This window comes from Chlamydomonas reinhardtii, chromosome 2 (assembly GCF_000002595.2).
Source record: "Chlamydomonas reinhardtii strain CC-503 cw92 mt+ chromosome 2, whole genome shotgun sequence".
Classification (NCBI taxonomy): domain Eukaryota; kingdom Viridiplantae; phylum Chlorophyta; class Chlorophyceae; order Chlamydomonadales; family Chlamydomonadaceae; genus Chlamydomonas; species Chlamydomonas reinhardtii.
The window spans coordinates 5,799,346-5,815,782 of NC_057005.1; the positions used below are offsets into that span (position 1 = coordinate 5,799,346).

A 16,437-nucleotide genomic window follows, 5' to 3' on the forward strand; every position below is an offset into this window, starting at 1 on the left:
CGTGCCTTGTGCCCCCGGCGGGGAGCTCTTGGTGAGCCCGGACCCTCGATGCCGTGCGCCTACCCCAGTGACTCGGCAGCTGCTACAGACCGTGCCAGTTGCGCCCACCACGCCAGCCTCCACTGTCCCTGTGCCAACTTCGTCGTTTGTCACTTGCATGCTACTGACAAGAAAGGTGGTTATCCCTCGCAAGGTAAAAGTGGGCTGAGCCCACGCCACGTCTCCAGTCTGAGGCCGCAAGCGTCTACTTCATCTCCCGGACATATCCGGGTTCGGTTTGTACAGGCGCGGCCTGCCATGCGTCCAGCCACGTCCCGCTGTCAAGAGCAAGCACAGCCAGCACAGGACAACCAAACAGCAGGAAATCCTCTAGCCACAACGCTCCTCACTGCTGCGACCTACCACATACTGTGCTATGCTATGCTTGCCAGCAAAGACCGCTAACCAGATACCAGCCGGCCTCAACCTGCGCGCCAACAGCCCAACACCGCTTCTTGGGCGACGCGGCGCTCTCCTCCTCCACGTGGCCTTGCTCGCCCCCTCCCACGTGCACGCCGCCGTTGAATAAACAGCTCGTTGCCTCCCGCCAGCCCAATGTGCGCCACCAGCAAACCCCTCGTGTAACTCCCTCGGCCCATAGGGCGCGCGACGCAGCCTCATACCGAACCATCATCAGTCACGGTTCCCCCATTGCAACCCGCGGCGCTTCCTTACACTCCGGTTGTGTGTCTCACACTCGCATTTGGCTCGCCCACCACTCGTCGTACAATTCGGGTCTCCCTCTTCTGCCAAGTTGCGCATCAGGAATGCGCATCAGCAACTACCAGCCTGCCAGCAAGTCAGCGATGTATCGGTACAGGCTTTTCAACACGAGCAAGCAGCACGCCAGGGACCACCGTACCAGCCACCGAAACCCAAGGGCATCCCTCCAGGACAAAGCAAGAGCAGACCGGGGCCCCCAAAACAGGCGAAGCAACCACTGAACTCACAGAACAGAGCAAGAAATAGACGCAAGGGGACAGCGCAAACGGAAAAGAAAGGAGACAAGTGTTCCCCGGTCACGGAAAACGGAAACCCCGCACCCAAGCCCAAACCACCGAGCACGGGAACTACCGCAGGCAGGCGCACACACAACAGAGCGCCGGCACACCCGCACCAACACACCGCAAAACCCGGGCCCCATGCAGGCCAGGGAACACAGGCAGCTGCTACCCGACCGCCACGCACGCACGCCGATCCAAGCGGCCGCGCGCACTGACCCAGCAACAAAGCAGACCAGCGACCGCACAGGAACCACCGCACGCGCATGACCAAGCGCAGGCACACACGCACCAACCCGCAGCCAACCGGGTCACGGGCCCCACGCAAGCCAGGGCACACAGGCAGCAGCTTCCCGACCGCCACACCCGCGCACCGGACCAAGCGGCCGCGCGCATGGACTCCACAACAAAGCAGACCAGATACCGCACGGGAAGTACCGAAGGCGCATAACCAAACGCAGGCACACACGCAGCAACACGCCGCCAAACCGGGCCAGCACTCTACAAGGGTGCCGCCACCCAGAGCGTCCGCAGCAACTCCGTGTCCGCGCGCGCCGCGACCTCCAGCAGCTGCGGCACGGGAGGGCCACCGTCCGCCACCCAGTCCCGCTCCCAGGCGCTGACGTCACCACGGAGGGACCTCAGGATCAGTCGTCGCCTTGTGCCACGACAGCACACCGCGTACTGATCACTCACATCCCACAGCGCCTGCTGCAGGATCGCCTTGAAGGTAATGCCGGGGCGGGGGCCTCATCGCGGTCAGCCAGCAAGGCCGTGACGTCCGCCGCGGGCATGCTGGTCCCGTAGTCGCACTCGCCACCGCCCACATCAGGGTCCGCCACCCACCCTCAGCCGCCCAAGCGTCACCGCCGGGCTCGCCGCCGCCACCCCGCCAAGCAGGCCTCCTGCAGCCAGAGAGCTGCTCGCACGCCCAGCAGCGCCGCCAGCCGCTCCAGCCACCGAAGGCGACGGCCGCCGCCCAGCCGGCGCCAACAGGAAACCAGCCCGCAGGCCAGAGCCCGCGGTCCCGACGGCGCGGGTGTCCGCGCGCTTGGCAGCAGGGGCCTCATCGAGGCCGTCGGCACCCGCAGGGCCGCGCTGCCCCAAAGCCGACCGCGGATCCACCAGCATGGCGGCAGGCCCGCCGGCATCGCCAGGAGGCGGTGGAAGTGGTGACGCCCCCGAGAGCGGCGGTGGCGCCGGAAGCGGCGGCGGCAGTGGAAGCGGCGGCGGGCGCCAGTAACTCTGGCGTTATACCAGCCGCGCAATCTTGCCCTGACGTTGCAGTTTGAATGTTGGGGCCTGGGAATACGCTTGCACACTACGGGACTACGCAAACCCGCTTCTTACCCTGTCCCATCGCACCCCCGCCGCAAGGAACACCCCTGGCAAGGAGTCAGTGAATCACTGATGCGTGCACAGGCATGCGGGCGCGACCGTGCGCTTTGATGTGGCCAGCGCGGGACGAACCCCGGTATGTACATAAGCTGCCTGTAGACATAGCCTTGCCGTTTAGGGTAGGAATGCTTCGATGCACTGCGCCCTGGCGGAACGCAGGGCAGAACCGCGGTAGGCGTAAGTTTTGGAAGAGGTATCAGGGGCGCGACATGGTGTCTGACATGGTGTGGCAATTGAAGCCGCCGCCCAGCATTCTCATTAGCACGCTATCCTTCAGGATTTCCGTATCATCATTGTTATCAAGACAACACGGCACAGCCTCCGCGTCATTAGAACAGGTCACAAATTCTGCAGAACCAGCAGTTTCGTTAAAGCTACAACTTCCTTAAGGCACATATTCATTTCGTGATCCTTGAGGGTGTTGCGAAACACCGACTGTCCATTTCTCCATGTTGCGAAACACCCCCTGTTACGGCCAATCAGGGTAGAGCGGCATAGCACGCTGCGCCTTTTTGTAGTAGCTGGATGCAAAATCGCCACAGGCGGAAGTGCCCGAGATGAGCGCTCATGCAAAAATCTTCTCGCTCTGGCTTTGACGCCAGAGCCCATTTAAGTTGTTCTGCATAGATTTTAGGATTGTCCTGGGCTTTATTGTGCCAAAATGGACCTATTACACAAAATGTCATAAATGAAGAAGCTCCTGCGCGTCGTAGCGGGCGGGAAAGATGACTCTAAAGAGAGCCCAAAGCATGACAACGCGCCTGAGAATGGCGCGCTATCTAAAGGACTCAAGCACGTATTCACGTCCTTCAGGAGCTCTGCACCAACGACACCGCGGGCCGACGCCCATGTATACAGCAACGGGGGAGTGCTCAACGCGGAGCCGGGACCAGCGGTTCAGGAGGAGCGTCCGTTGGGAGCTCGCATGCCGGGACCATTACCCTCAGCCGAGGCAGACCTGCGGCAGGAAGAGCAAGCAGCAGCCTCTTTAAAACCACTGGCATCAGACACGGAGGCGCCGCTGCGGTACCCGAGCTGGGACCAGTACCTCAGTCCCCACGGGCGGACTCTGGCGTTTATGACCGATGGGGATGAAGGTGGGGCCGACGAGCACGAAGGCACGGGTGCGCATGGTTACCCAGGCACCTACCAGCAGCACGCGACCTACTACTCCCACACGGCACCGGGCAACGGCGGCGCCACAGCACCAGGGCCAGGCGAGGCCGTGGGCCCTGACGGTGAGGGTGCGCAGGGCGCGTTCGACTATGCGCCAGGCCCGTATGACGACAGCGCGGCCGGCGGGCACTACAACGCAAGCAGCGCCGACGCAGGGCAGCAACCATACTACGGCGATGGGTTCGCCTACAGCCGAGGCGGCTACGGCCAGGGCCTCTACGGCCAAGGCGGCTATGGCCAGGGCTTCTACGGCGGCGCCCTTGATGGCAGCGTGGGCGCCTGCATCATCGACACGCACGGCTCTGTGGGCTTCTCCGAGGGGAGCTACCCCTACGGTGGCGGCCGCGCAGGCGGCGGCGGGCCGGAGCCCGGCTTCTCCAGTGACGCCGGAGTTGTGGGGCGGCACGGCGACGGCGGAGGGCACCTGCTGCCTCCGGACCCAGACAACGAAGACCTCATGGCCATTTACGAGGCCGCAGGCGGCGGCGCAGGTGGAGCGGGGCTGGCCGGCCTGGCGAGCCTAGGGCTGGGCGGTCGCAGCGGCGGCGGTGGTCCGGGCGGCACGGGCGGGCGGTCGCAGTTCTCGTACGGCTCCACTAGCACGCCATCTGCGGGCGGCGCTGGCGGCGGCGGCGTGCTGAGCCCCTCGCATGCGGCGCTGCTGGCGAACGGGCTGGCGCGGCAGCCGGGCGTCAATCTGGACATCAACTATGAGGTAGGGGCTCCCGTCTGCCCGGGGCCCTATGCAGCCATGGATTGGTTCAGGATTAGCGCGGCTGGTCGTGGGATGCGTGGGAGAGGCCCCCGCCGCGGTCCCAAGGAGGCAGGTGGCGCAGGATGCCGGGCAGGCGCCATACTCCTTTCAAGTCAAGTTATATTGCAACTGGTAGCTTCGCTTACACACCGTTTCGCTTGTTTGACGCGTGGCGGTGCCGTGCAGGTTGAGATCCAGCTGAGCGACTCGGCGCCCATCGGCCAGGGCCAGTTCGGCAGTGTGTTCCGGGGGGAGTACAAGGGACACCCGGTGGCCATCAAGATGCTGCCCAAGTGGGTAGTGCGGGACGTGGGGGCAGGGCAGGGTGCACCATCCCTTGAGGAGGAGTAACGAGGAATACGGTACTCGGAAGATGCACAAGGCAGGGCAGGGCAGGTTGCCGGGGGCTGTTGATTGCGGTAAGGCACAGGGCGCGGCTGGTTGGGGTGAAGGGCTGTTGCTGCCGAGGCTGAGGCCCTGGAGTATCGTCCCTAGGCAGATCACGTAACCCCGCCGACCGCGTATGCCCCCCGCCCGCCCGCCCACCTGCACCGCAACCTCACAGGATGTTCCTGGGTGATGCCAGCCTGGCCGACCTGGAGACCTTCATCCAGGAGGCGGCGGTTCTCAGCGGAGTGGACCACCAGAACGGTGCGGCGCTGCGGGAGGGCCGGGGCGGGCGTGGGTGGGCCGGGGCGGGGCAGAGGGGAGGGAGCGAGGTTTGCGTAGGCGGTGCCTGTGCATGGTGGAACTAATATGCTTGGCTAGGCGTGTTGCGTTCTTGGGACGGTGCAATGGAACAGGATTGTGAACGCCTCCTCCTCCTCTTTCATGTACTCTTGTGCAGTGGTCAAGTTCTACGGCGGCTGCCTGCAGCCGCCTTACGTGTTCATCGTTGAAGGTGAGCTTGGCAGGAGGTGCTTGGTGCTGGCAGCGCACCATCAGTGCACCCTGCCGCAGACGCCCTTACATTTTGCTTGCTTCTCCCTCTCCACTCCTCCTGCCATCTGGCGTCGTCTCCCCTCATCTGTATAACCGCACAGAGCTGATGGACCGCAGCCTGGCGGACGTGCTGTATAAGGAGCCCGCGGAGCCGTTCCCGCTGCGGCGTGTGCTGGCAGTGGCGCTGGACATTGCGCGCGGTCTGCACTACCTGCACCGCTGCAACCCAGCCATCGTGCACCGCGACCGTGAGTGCGCAGCGCCTGCACGCCGCCGCTCTCACCTGACGCCGCAGTGTGACGCGGTCTACTCGCGACACCGACTGCCTCGGCTGACGCTGGCAGCTTTCCCCCAGGGCTTCTTAGGCAGATGCAACATTTGTTTGCGTATAGCGCGCCCTTGCACAGAAGGTTTTGGCTTCTTGCCTCACGGCCTGCTTGCTGCTGCCCACAGTGAAGCCAGAGAACATTTTGTTGGACGCATCCGGCACCGCTAAGATCAGCGACTTTGGACTGGCCAGGTGCGGGCAGGTGGCCGTCGTGTGACGTCAGCGTCGGCCCTGTGCACCATGCAAAAGGGGCCTGTGTACTGGTGATGCCTGGCCTGGACCTTGCTTGTTCTGACGCCTTCAGTTTCCTTCATGGTGCAATTGATGTGCCGGCATGCCGACGTTCGTACAGGTGCAAGTACCAGTCGTACCTCAAGACCAACCGCCGTGAGGCAGGCAGCCTGGCCTACATGGTGAGACTGGAACCAGACCAGGTCGCAGACTTGCAGCAAGTCCAGCAAGCTGCCGGAGCCCTCCAGCATCACCGGCTCAGCCGTGCCACAACTAACAGCATCGTGGCTTGCTCCTTGCCCTTGCTGCGCGTGCTCGCCGCCGCTCCTGCTGCGCAGGCGCCCGAGTGCTTTGACGCGCGTGTGGGCAAGCTGACGGACAGGCTGGACGTGTTCTCCTTCGGGGTGCTGCTGTGGGTCATGATCACACGGGCTTTCCCCTGGCAGGTGCGCGGTCCACGGCGGGTGCAAGCGTGTAGCTAGGGCGGGGCTGGGTTGGACGCCGCGGGGCGGGGAGCCGGTCATGCAATGCAGAACCCAGGACCTGTACACGCTGTCCCGCATGCCCGCGCCCCCTCACACCACGCTACAGGGCATGCGCACGCACGAGTTCCTGCAGCGCATGGTCATTGGCGGCGGCCGGCTGGCGGTGCCGCAGGATGACAACGTGTGTCCGCTGGCTCTGCGGCGCATCATGAGCGCCTGCTGGGCGGACGCGCCTAGCGAGCGGCCCAGCTGCGAGGAAATCATTGGTGAGGGTGGCGGGCCACGGTAGCGGGCCCTGAAGGCTGGGCACCGTGTGGTGTGCATTGCATATGGGCCTGACGTGGGTGACTTCAGGCATCAGCAGGCTGCAAGTTTGGTTCTGCTACACTGTTTGAGCATAACTTCCTGCAGCTGACGTGGCGTGTGTTGGAACAATGCAGGCGATTTGGAGCGCATGCTAAAATACATGCCAGCGGAGGACGCGTGCGCCGTGAGCCACGGCAGCGGCAGTAACGACGCGCCGCTCACCAGCAGCAAAAGTGTCTTGCCGGCTGCTGGCGCCCAAGAGGACGGTGGCGCCGCGTCACCGCAGTGAAGCAGGCGTGCAGCAGACCCTTTGAGCGCAGTGTCAGTGGTCAGCTGCTGCAAGGAGCCCGTGTTCTGTGCTCCACACAAGGTGCATTGTATACCGTGATAGCGTAATTTCCTATGCAACGACCTTCGCCATTCGCCTGTCATTTCTTTCCTGTCCTGGCAGACCCGCGGATATGAAGCCGTGCGGTGTTTGCTGAGCGCGGTGGCATGTGTTGTGTTCATACCTGTGGTGCGTATGCGTGTCGGCAGCCACAGGAGAGGCCAGGCAATTGGTGCACGGAGGTGACTGGAAGCGTGCATTGCAATGAAAGGGGCATTCAATGGAAACTTTGAGCACTACAGTCTGTTTCATTATGTTGACAAGCTAGAAGGGTGACGCTGGAACCTTGGATCTATCGCTGCACGGTGGTGTTTGCCTCGGTTTACAGAGTGCCTGCAGAGCAGGGGAGCGGCATTCATGATGAACTACTCGACCACACGTCCGGTTGCTGTTGCGTACAGGGCGTCCACTGAATCATTTTGCCAAACGGGATACCCTGTGTACTGGTTGCTGGCCGCGCCTGTGTGGAGTAAGGACGTTTCAGGGAATGCATGCATCATGCCACGTGACGAGGTATCACATTTTGAGGAAACCGTCGAACAGCACTGAATTAGCTGCTTCATTGTCTTGGCAGGGCGCCATGCAAAGGACTCCACGCTGTCAACCGCGTGTCAAACAGATGCCTGTCTTAGCGCTAGCCCTCTTACGCCGTCCTGAGTGGTCGTCTGTCCTAGGCGCAAGCTCAGCACATTGTTCGCGTGTGGGGACGCCGCGTTGGCAAGAGCCACGGATGGCCTACCATGAGGACATGTCAAACCCGTGAAGGGCACTGTAAACATGTGAAGTCGCGCCTGAGAGGGTTGCAGCCTTCCGGTTAGCCGGGCGCCTCTTCCGCCGCATAGGGCCTGCAAGGGTACAGCCCGCCCTTGCCAGTGCATGGTCACTGTCCGGTCGACCAGGGGCATCCGCCGTGACTCTCGCCATCGCCGCGTTCCCACACGGAGCAACAAGGTATATGATCCACGCCTATTTTCCTGAGACAGGCGATAACTGGGACGGCTTGAGACGCCGGGGTGGCTCTGAACGTTCCCCGTAGGTCTGGCAGCTCGGACCTAGCTATAGGCTGGATGACATTATGTGCAATCGTGAAACCGCTCCCTCTCCACCTCATGTCCTCCACTCAACAGGGGCGGCCCCAATCCAGGCTATCCAGTGACCTCCGAGCTGCACAGCGCTGCGTGCGCTTGAACTAGGGCCGTCACCACGGGTCACCATCCACGTCTGAATTGAAAGCCACTTCTATCTGCATGGGTGCGCTGAAGCCAGGCACAGCGTTGGGCCCTCTAGCGCAAACGTGCCTGCCCCCCTTGTGCCGCCGCGCCCGCCGCCGCCGCCAGACTTGACGGTACCAGATGCATCGGGTGAGGGAGCCTGCTCACAGTGCCACCCGCTGCACCAGTGGCGCTGTTGGCGGCGGCGGGAGCCGCGGAGGCGTCGGGCAGTACCAGCGTGTACTGCAGCTGCCACCCCAGCCGCTGACCAGCAGCATGCTTGGCCTGTTGGCAAGATGTCGGAGGGCGTCATACAGCGTGATAGTGCGGTGGCAGCGGTGCGCAGTCTGGCAGAGGTCACAAGGCCGCAGCTACGGTAGGCAGCTCTGTGCGTGGCTCACGTATACTTGCTAGTCAAAGCCAGACAGATGCCCTGGCCGGCCGTGCCCAGGCGCCCGGCGGTTGGCGGGCAGCACGCACCTTGTAGTTAGGGGGCACATCGCGAGGGTCTTCCGCCGTGTCGCCAGCATCACGCGCTGCCGCAGCCTCAAAGTCTGAGTCAGCGTCGGAGTCGTCTGGGTTCGCTGCGGCCGCTGTGGAAGCTGCGGCGGCGCTGCTGCTGGCACCTACGATCGATTCCTTCCCGGCCGCGCCGGCAACGCTGCGGCCTGCCCGGGTCCCTTGCGCGCTGCGCGCCATGGCTACAGGCCCCGCAGCCGCACTGCTACTGCCGCCCGCTCCACCACTCCGGCTGCTGCTCCTGCTGCCCGGGAACAGGCTGTGTAGCATGCCTGCCAGTTGGTGTGTCAGCTGCTCGGCCGCCTTGCCGCCCGAGGCCTGTTTCGGAATGTGTAGGAACGACACACGCACTCTGTCTGACCCTCTGCACATCCACACCTACCACACATGCAGCATACATGCAGCCACGAGCTTTAAGGACCCATGCGGACGCCATTGCCCATATGCCTGTACCTGAGCCGGGTCCGCATACAGAAACGCATCGTGCAGCGCTGACCACAGCCGCGGCAGCTGTTGCGGGCCGGGTGCCGCCAGGTCGAGTGCGGGCGCCAGCGGCGGCAGGCCGGGCGCGGGCGGCTGCTCGCTGTGAATGTCGCCCTCCAAAGCCTGTACGTGTTGCCACACCGAGCGGGCGCGCAACTCATGTGCCCGACAAAGTGACGGCTGTGAATGCCCGTGTTGGCCCGTATGCCCCTGTGCACCTCGCACCGCGCGCACTCCCACCGTGTGCGCCCAAATTCGAGCTTGCGCGCCGGTAGGGCGATCGCGGCACACAGCGGTGAACTCACCAGCGCTGGACACGTGACCTGGATGCTGTCATGCAGCGAGCCCGACACCCTGCCGAGTACGCCTGCGAAGCGCGACTGCTGCTGCCGCCGCCCTACCGGCGTGCCGCCCGCCGCCTGGCGCGCGGGGCTACTGCCGGCGCTGAAGCTAGCGCTGCTGCTGCTGCCGGCTGGCAGCTGCGGCTGCGGTGGCTGCATCTCTACCACGCCCTTGGCGGCGCCGCCCTCGCCAAACGTGATGCTGACCATCATTCCTGTGTCTGGGCTGTGAACCACCAAGTCACCTGCGTGGGTGAACGAGGGGTGGGGTGGGGGTATGTGCCTAAGCCAAACGAATAGGCCCCGCCAAGCCCAAAGTGCGCTGGGCTGTCATGAGGTGGGGGAGAGGCGGGACCGTGGGAGGCCAGGACGGCGCGAGGGAGAGGTGGTTGCTACACAGCAGGCATGGCGAGGGTGGGAGGTGTGAGGCGTGCGTCAGGCACACGGCAACACGCGAGGCGCGCACCTTTGAACTCTGGCTCGGCGGCGTGAGGCAGGCGGCCGCGCAGCACGAGGCTGGGCAGCGACGAGATGAGGTAGCGCTCCTGAGCCTGCTGGGGCTCTGGGTGCCGATGCTGCTCTGCAGCAGGTGCCTGCTGCAGGGCTGGTTGGGGTGCTGGCGGCGGCGGGGGTGGCAGCTGTTGGTTTGGTGGTGGTTGCTGCGGTTGACGCTCCGCCACAGCGCCGCCATCGCCAGGGGCGTGTTCGGCGGGCTGCGCCGGCGCTGCTTCTGCCGGTGCGCCGGAAGAGATGGACGCCGCAATGAGTGTCGTGGGCGGCAGCAGGTCTACCAGGGGTGAGGGACGCGCCAGGCCGGCTGGCGGCGGCATGACCACCGATACGCCTGAGTGACCAGCGCCACCGGCGCCACTGCCTGGCGACACCGGCGCGGCACCTCCGGGCCCCGCCCGCGCCGCGTCAGGTGGTGACGACGCCGTGCCACCGTGCTGAAAGGGCGGCAAGGGCCGCAGCAGCACGACCTCACCGCCGCCATCGAGCTTTACCTACCGGTAACAATTGCGGTTGCGGTGTCGATGGGGCGAATTTCGGTGTTTCTTGGCAAGCCAGGTGGCAGCATGGGCGCATGGCTGGTCATTGTCAACCGCGCGACAATACATGCGCCTGCATGTCAAGTACCGGTAGACCGCCCCAGTCCCCCGCGGGCTTCCTCCCACACACCTTGAGCGACACCTCTCGGCCCAAGCGCTTGGCCTTGGCGCTGACACGTGGGTCGATCCGCACGCGCGCCACCGCCGCCAGCCTCTCCAGCAGCAGCAGGCCGCTGGTCCCGTCCCCAGCGCCTGCCACAGCCGCCGGCTCGATGACAGCCAGGGACTTTGGTCCCTCTGCGGGATCAAAGCTGAGCAGCTCCTGCATTGTTGGCAGCACCGGCGTTTGACAGTAAATGCGTTATGACTGAACGCAATCTTACGTGGCACGGTGTGCGCGCGCGGTCTGAGGCCACCAATCCCACCTGCACGTGTACGCGTGGCGCGGGCACCGGCAATGTCCGGCCGGTGCCGCTGGTGGCCATTGGGTGTTGCTGCTGCGTGCGGGCCGCCGCCAGCAGCTGCCGCACGGTGACGTGGTGTTGGCCCAGCGCGGTGACGGGCAGGTCGTCTGAGTCAGGCCTGTTCGCGCAGGTCGAATGGGCGGAACACGGTTAGCCGTTAGCGCCACTCACGGTACGTGTCAGTTATCAAGGCCGATTGCCGGTGAGTACCACGCACGTGGCGAGCTGTGCAGGACCATGGCTACAGCAGCACTGAGGAACGTATGGCACGCCCACGCCCACGCCCACGTACCCTCCAGGCCGCAGCATGTCCGCCAGCATCCCCACCGCGAACCGCACAACAGCCAGGCACCGCTCCAGCGCCTGAGCCACTCCGGCGGTGTCGTCCTCGCCCCTGCCGCCAGGGCCGCCAGACGACGCGGCGCCTGCAGCCTCAGCCGGGCCCGGTGGCTCCGATGCCGGCGCAGGGCTTATCACGGCCGATAGTGCCGCGGACAGCAGCAGCTCGCCATGCCGCATGAACTTGTCCCGCTGCAGAGCAATGCGACAGGAGTAAGACGTCTAGTGAAATGCTTTACCCCGCGTTGCATGCGTGGAAGAGAAAGAATCGGTTGGCTGGGCGCGTGCGTCCTGCACGAGGGTGAGGTTGGCCGCTACGGGCCGCTAGAGGCGCACCTTGAGCCAGATCGGCTGCCGTCGCGGCGTCTTCTGCCGGTCCCGAGAGCGGAACACGCTGCTCATCCCGCCGCCGCTCACACCAACTTCTGTCGGGACCACAGCGGCAGATGCCGCTGCCACCCCCGCCCCCGGGTGCTGCGCCGTCGCGATGCTCAACATGTCGTTTGCTGCATGCAGGTTGCGCAAAGCTGCGCACTGTGTAACTCTAATCATAAGATCATTTCTATCGTTGGAAGGGCACTAGGCCCGTCCGAGCGTGCCCGTCCAAGACGGTGCCCCTTGCAAACTTGCCCATCATGCACTTACATGCAGCGCCCATGCAATCCTGTTTTGCGAGCGGGTGCGTCTCAGCACCTCCCCGCGATTTATATGTACAAACTGTACAGATTAACTGACTCACGCAGAGGTCCTGCTGCATTCCCCCGCCTCCGCACCACCTCCACCTGCAAGAGTCACGCCCCATTCTCGACTCATCGCTTCAGCTCGCGCCAAAGCATGTCTATCCGGAACTCCACATCGCTTCCTGCACCCCGATGGAGCTCTGCTCATGCCATGATAGCAACCACCTATTGTATCCTCCACGCCATCCTGGCTCTGGCCTAAACCAGTCCTGGCCCCTCCCGCGGCTGGTCGCACAAGCATCACCCGCTCCGCCACCCCCGCGCCAACTTTAATCCGCCACCGGTACCGCTGCCGGCACTGCCACTCTACCGCGTGAAGTTGCCGCGCAGTGCCTCGGGCACGTCGTCCGCCACCGCCAGCTTCCGCAGCAGCGCCTCCTCGCCGCGGCGCACCGACGTCAGCGAAGACGGCAGCCGCCAGATCTGCGGTCAGGCCAACAAGAATGTAACGCCGTACACCGTCGCTGCTACGGTGATACAACCTGGAGCTCGCGACACAGCTGTCAAGTCCCCGCACACGGCACATCCACTCCACCCCGCGCACCAGCTCCTACACGGCACACACCTGGATGCCGGTGGGGTCTCCTGTCGCCAGCATGTCGGGCTTGCGCGGGTTGAAGGCTAGCGAGTACACGGGCTTGCGCATGCCGTTGGCGTCCAGCGTCAGCACCGGCCGCACCACCTCCTGCTGCCGGGCCAGGTCGAACAGGTACACGCAGCCGTCGCCTGGGGGGTGGTTGAGTGCAGGGGTGGGGCAGAGAACGTTACTCGTGACGCGGCTTGCTCGCATTGTTGGCACGTATGCACACATGCATGCACGCACACGGCAGTCCAGTATAGTAATCGGACTCAAGCACTGATGGGCGCGCGCATGTTCGTATCCCTGTAACACGGGCCAGCGCGCACCTGCCGCCGCGGCGAACACCAGCGGCCGGAAGGGGCTCCACTGCACCACGAACAGGTAGGAGGAGGTGGGCTCCAGGTGCAGCAGCGGCTGCATGCGCAGCGACGAGTACATGCGCACGCTGCCGTCCGTGGAGCCGGTCAGGAAGAGCTCGCGCTGGAGGGAAGGGGGAGAGGTTGTTGCAAAGTTAGCGCACGGTCGGGGCAGGCGGTCGGACAGGCTGGCATCCCAAACCAATGCGCCCGATGTTCCTCGGCCGCGCACTGAACGGCGGCGCCCAACCGTGCTCCTCAGCAACGATGTAAGCAGCCAACACAGCGGTGCTTCAGCTGCGCTGTACAGTGCTGCTGCTTACCTGGAACGGCGAGCAGTCCAGACCGAACACGGCTCCGGCGTGTGGCTGGTAGCCGCCCTCCCGCACCGGCGTGCGCAGCTCGACACGCTCACCCGCACCCACGGCACGCGAGAACTCCTGCACAGGCGACGTCACAGCAGGGTGGTTTGGAGTGCAAACTACAAGGCACATGTTGTGTGGCCATTTCATGAGGATATGTGCGTGTGAAGCAACGCAACCCACGCCCACGCCTACGGCTCCCGCACACCTTGGTGTTGACGTCATTGGCGTCGTTGTAGCACTTGAAGATCTTGCCGCCCTCCGTGCCCACAAGGAAAGTGCCCGCTGCGTCGCCGCCGTGCAGACCCGTCTCCTTGTCGCGCGCGGCGGTGCTGGTGCCGCGTGGCTCACGCTGGAAGCCCATGCAGGCGCCTCCCCACACGAACTTGCGGTCCACGCCTGGCTGCGGGAACATGAGCTGGTACCTGTGTGTGCGTGCGTATGGTAGCGGGGGGGGGGGGTACGTGCCCAAGCCCAACGAGAAGGTATGCAAGGGAGAGACAGCATAACTTCTGTGCAGCAGCAGAGAGTGCAAGAAGTGGCAGTGGAAACAGTGGAGCGTCGGCACGGTTGAGGGCGATAATGGTAGGCGTGTAGGCCAGCGAGCGCGAGCAAGGCGCTTGCGCGCCGTGCAGACGCTCACCCGTACACGGGCGCATCCAGCTTGTGCCACAGCCACGTCAGCACCTTGCCGTCCGCGCCTAGCGTCACCAGCCGGTACGACTTGTCCTTGGTGCCGTACTTTGCCGCGTCTGTGGACATGCAGGCGCCACACAACGCCTTCGCTTGCGCAATCTGAACGCCAGCGCAAGCACTAGCACTGCAGCGCCATTATGCGTGGCTTTCGGTATCAGTCCATACGCCCGCGCTTTACATCCGGCAGCGACTGGCGGCGACGTTGCAGCGACGATACCGCGGCACCCGCCTGCCCATCACCCTGCCGCCCGGCACCCGCACCCACCCGTCATGTTGTACTGCCAGGTGATGGCGATGATGGGCTCCATGTGCCGCACGTCCAGCAGCACGTCGGAGCGGCCGCGCTGGCTGTCGCCCTCCAGGCTAAGGTCCCAAACGTACAGCTCTCCATTGAAGGTACCGCCCGCGATCAGCGCCTGGCCGAGGGTACGCAGCCGGGGCCACAGGGAGACTGTTACCGGTGCTCAAGGAGCGCAGCAAACAGACGCAGGACAGAGGCAAGGCAGGTAGGTCGCTGGCCGTTGCCCTTTCGTCCCGGAAATAATGCTGTACCGCTCACCGGGTGCGCCGGGTGGAAGGCGCAGCTCATGAGGCAGGTATCGGTGTCGATGCGGGTGTCAGGCCGCGTGGCATTCACCTCCTCGCGGCCCAGGTTCCACGTGCACAGCATGCCAGGGTACGTGCACCAGCCCACAACGTCGTACCTGCGTGCACCAAAAGCAATCATAGCCACCGAATTCGTCCACGCAGATTTAAGCCTTTAGCTGCTCGTTACAATCACGCGGCCACATGCCCCGTGGCAAGCTCCTTTTTTGGCTCGGCCATGTGCCCATAACAGTGACCTCCGCTTGCTAGCCGCCTGTCCGCACCTGCCGAACGAGGCCGCGATGGTCTGACCGGTGCTGCTCCATGACACGCCTGTGACCACCAGCTTGTGCTTGTTGAGCTGGGTGCTGGTGGCGTTGAGGTCCTGGTTGGCCGCTGCGTCCTGCTGGAACGGCGACAGGTAGTGGATGCACGTCGCAGGCTCCTGCAAGGGCATCCGGGGACAACACAGCAGAGTGAGCGCGGTAGGCGCCATCAAAATCACGCGCGCGGGGGCGCCGAGGTGTCTACACGCTGGCGTGCCTGCCTCGCCCAAGCCCCCGCAGGTGGTGGTGCAATGCCACACCATCGGATGGGCTACGTAGTAATGGTAGCAGGCGCCCAGGACTACAGGCCAAGCTGGTGAGGATGATGTACCCTTGCGGGACAATAGCGGCCGGTGAGTGCCCTGTCCCAGTCCCAACACCAGATTGGTACCTGCTCGTCATCCGCCGCCCGTGTGAACGGCTCCAGCACTTCGTGCTCCTCCGTTGCCTTCACCAGCTCCCCAGCCACCATGCCTTCCACCCTGCAGCCATAATAAACAGTTTGACTTCAGTGTCCATGGTGTTATCAAGGCAAGCAACGGCCCTCAGCGCCGCCCTTCGTGCGCAGGCCGCCAGGTTGTGCCTGTATTGGTGCCCCTTGTGACCCCACGCTATGGGCCGTCCTCCCTGCCCTTACATGCGCCACCCAGTGACCCGGTGCCTCACTTCGCCATGAAGTCAGCTACTCCAGAAGCCTGGACCTTGCTGGGCGACGGCGGCCGGCCGCCGCCGGCATCGTCGGTCTGCGTGCCTTGGTTATCCTTGCTACCGGTCTGCGTCTCAACCTCAGCGCACTTCAATGGGTGCGTCTCCGTCGCGACCGCATTCGTGTTCACAATCTGGTCGCGCCATGTGCTGGGAACATCCACCTGTGTGGCATATAGCAGCCGACAGGAACGTCGCCTGCTGGGCACATGTCTCCGAGTCCATGGCCTTGCACCAGGGCAGCACGCCCGGACTGAAGTCCTTAACCGGACTTAACCGGTAATAGCTCATGCTTTGCGTACCCGAGCTTCTGCTATATGCACGTCCTCGAAATCTGGCGGGACCTCTTGCATTTCCTCGCGCAGTGGAAGAAACAGAGCCAGCTTAAAGCTGCAGTCTTACAATGTCCAGTCTCACTATTAGCTTAAAATTGTGCAGTTATACACCAGGTCACGCGCCCCTCCGGAGCCGAGCAACCGTGCGCCTTCGAGTCGCTTGTCAAGCTCCGTGTGAAATCAGTTGCAGGCTGTATTTGATGTCTACTTGTGCACAAGTGCAATTGGAGTAACGAGCTCTGGTCAATCAAGGCCGCATGTCGATTGAGTTCTGCATGCATTTTCGCCGGGCCTCTTT

At 63.9% G+C, this 16,437-nt stretch overlaps 4 protein-coding genes across 4 annotated transcripts; 1 reads left to right on the plus strand and 3 right to left on the minus strand.

Annotated features, from left to right (window-relative positions):
• Positions 1-26: 26 nt before the first annotated feature.
• On the minus strand, positions 27-2,312 carry CHLRE_02g110843v5 (uncharacterized protein). Its single transcript, XM_043059878.1, has one exon. The coding sequence runs from the start codon at positions 2,169-2,171 to the stop codon at positions 1,869-1,871; it is 303 nt and encodes a 100-aa protein (XP_042927512.1). The 5' UTR covers positions 2,172-2,312; the 3' UTR covers positions 27-1,868.
• Positions 2,313-2,732: 420 nt separating this feature from the next.
• CHLRE_02g110850v5 (uncharacterized protein) lies at positions 2,733-7,835 on the plus strand. The gene is made up of 10 exons (XM_001699877.2): positions 2,733-4,329; positions 4,555-4,661; positions 4,934-5,019; positions 5,216-5,269; positions 5,412-5,558; positions 5,764-5,830; positions 5,991-6,051; positions 6,208-6,315; positions 6,461-6,620; positions 6,795-7,835. The coding sequence occupies exons 1-10, from the start codon at positions 3,364-3,366 to the stop codon at positions 6,947-6,949; spliced, it is 1,911 nt and encodes a 636-aa protein (XP_001699929.2). The 5' UTR covers positions 2,733-3,363; the 3' UTR covers positions 6,950-7,835.
• A 21-nt stretch (positions 7,836-7,856) lies between these two features.
• On the minus strand, positions 7,857-12,002 carry CHLRE_02g110900v5 (uncharacterized protein). The gene is made up of 9 exons (XM_043059879.1): positions 11,791-12,002; positions 11,408-11,646; positions 11,077-11,233; positions 10,782-10,973; positions 10,069-10,606; positions 9,567-9,847; positions 9,232-9,384; positions 8,740-9,096; positions 7,857-8,544 (listed from the first exon to the last, which is right to left on the minus strand). The coding sequence occupies exons 1-9, from the start codon at positions 11,950-11,952 to the stop codon at positions 8,332-8,334; spliced, it is 2,292 nt and encodes a 763-aa protein (XP_042927513.1). The 5' UTR covers positions 11,953-12,002; the 3' UTR covers positions 7,857-8,331.
• Positions 12,003-12,083: 81 nt separating this feature from the next.
• Positions 12,084-16,339, minus strand: CHLRE_02g110950v5 (uncharacterized protein). The gene is made up of 12 exons (XM_043059880.1): positions 16,107-16,339; positions 15,766-15,968; positions 15,491-15,581; positions 15,058-15,218; positions 14,748-14,892; positions 14,454-14,604; positions 14,136-14,244; positions 13,701-13,917; positions 13,454-13,570; positions 13,101-13,254; positions 12,760-12,920; positions 12,084-12,617 (listed from the first exon to the last, which is right to left on the minus strand). Exons 1-12 carry the CDS (start codon positions 16,155-16,157, stop codon positions 12,501-12,503), a joined length of 1,677 nt encoding a protein of 558 aa, XP_042927514.1. The 5' UTR covers positions 16,158-16,339; the 3' UTR covers positions 12,084-12,500.
• Positions 16,340-16,437: the final 98 nt, after the last annotated feature.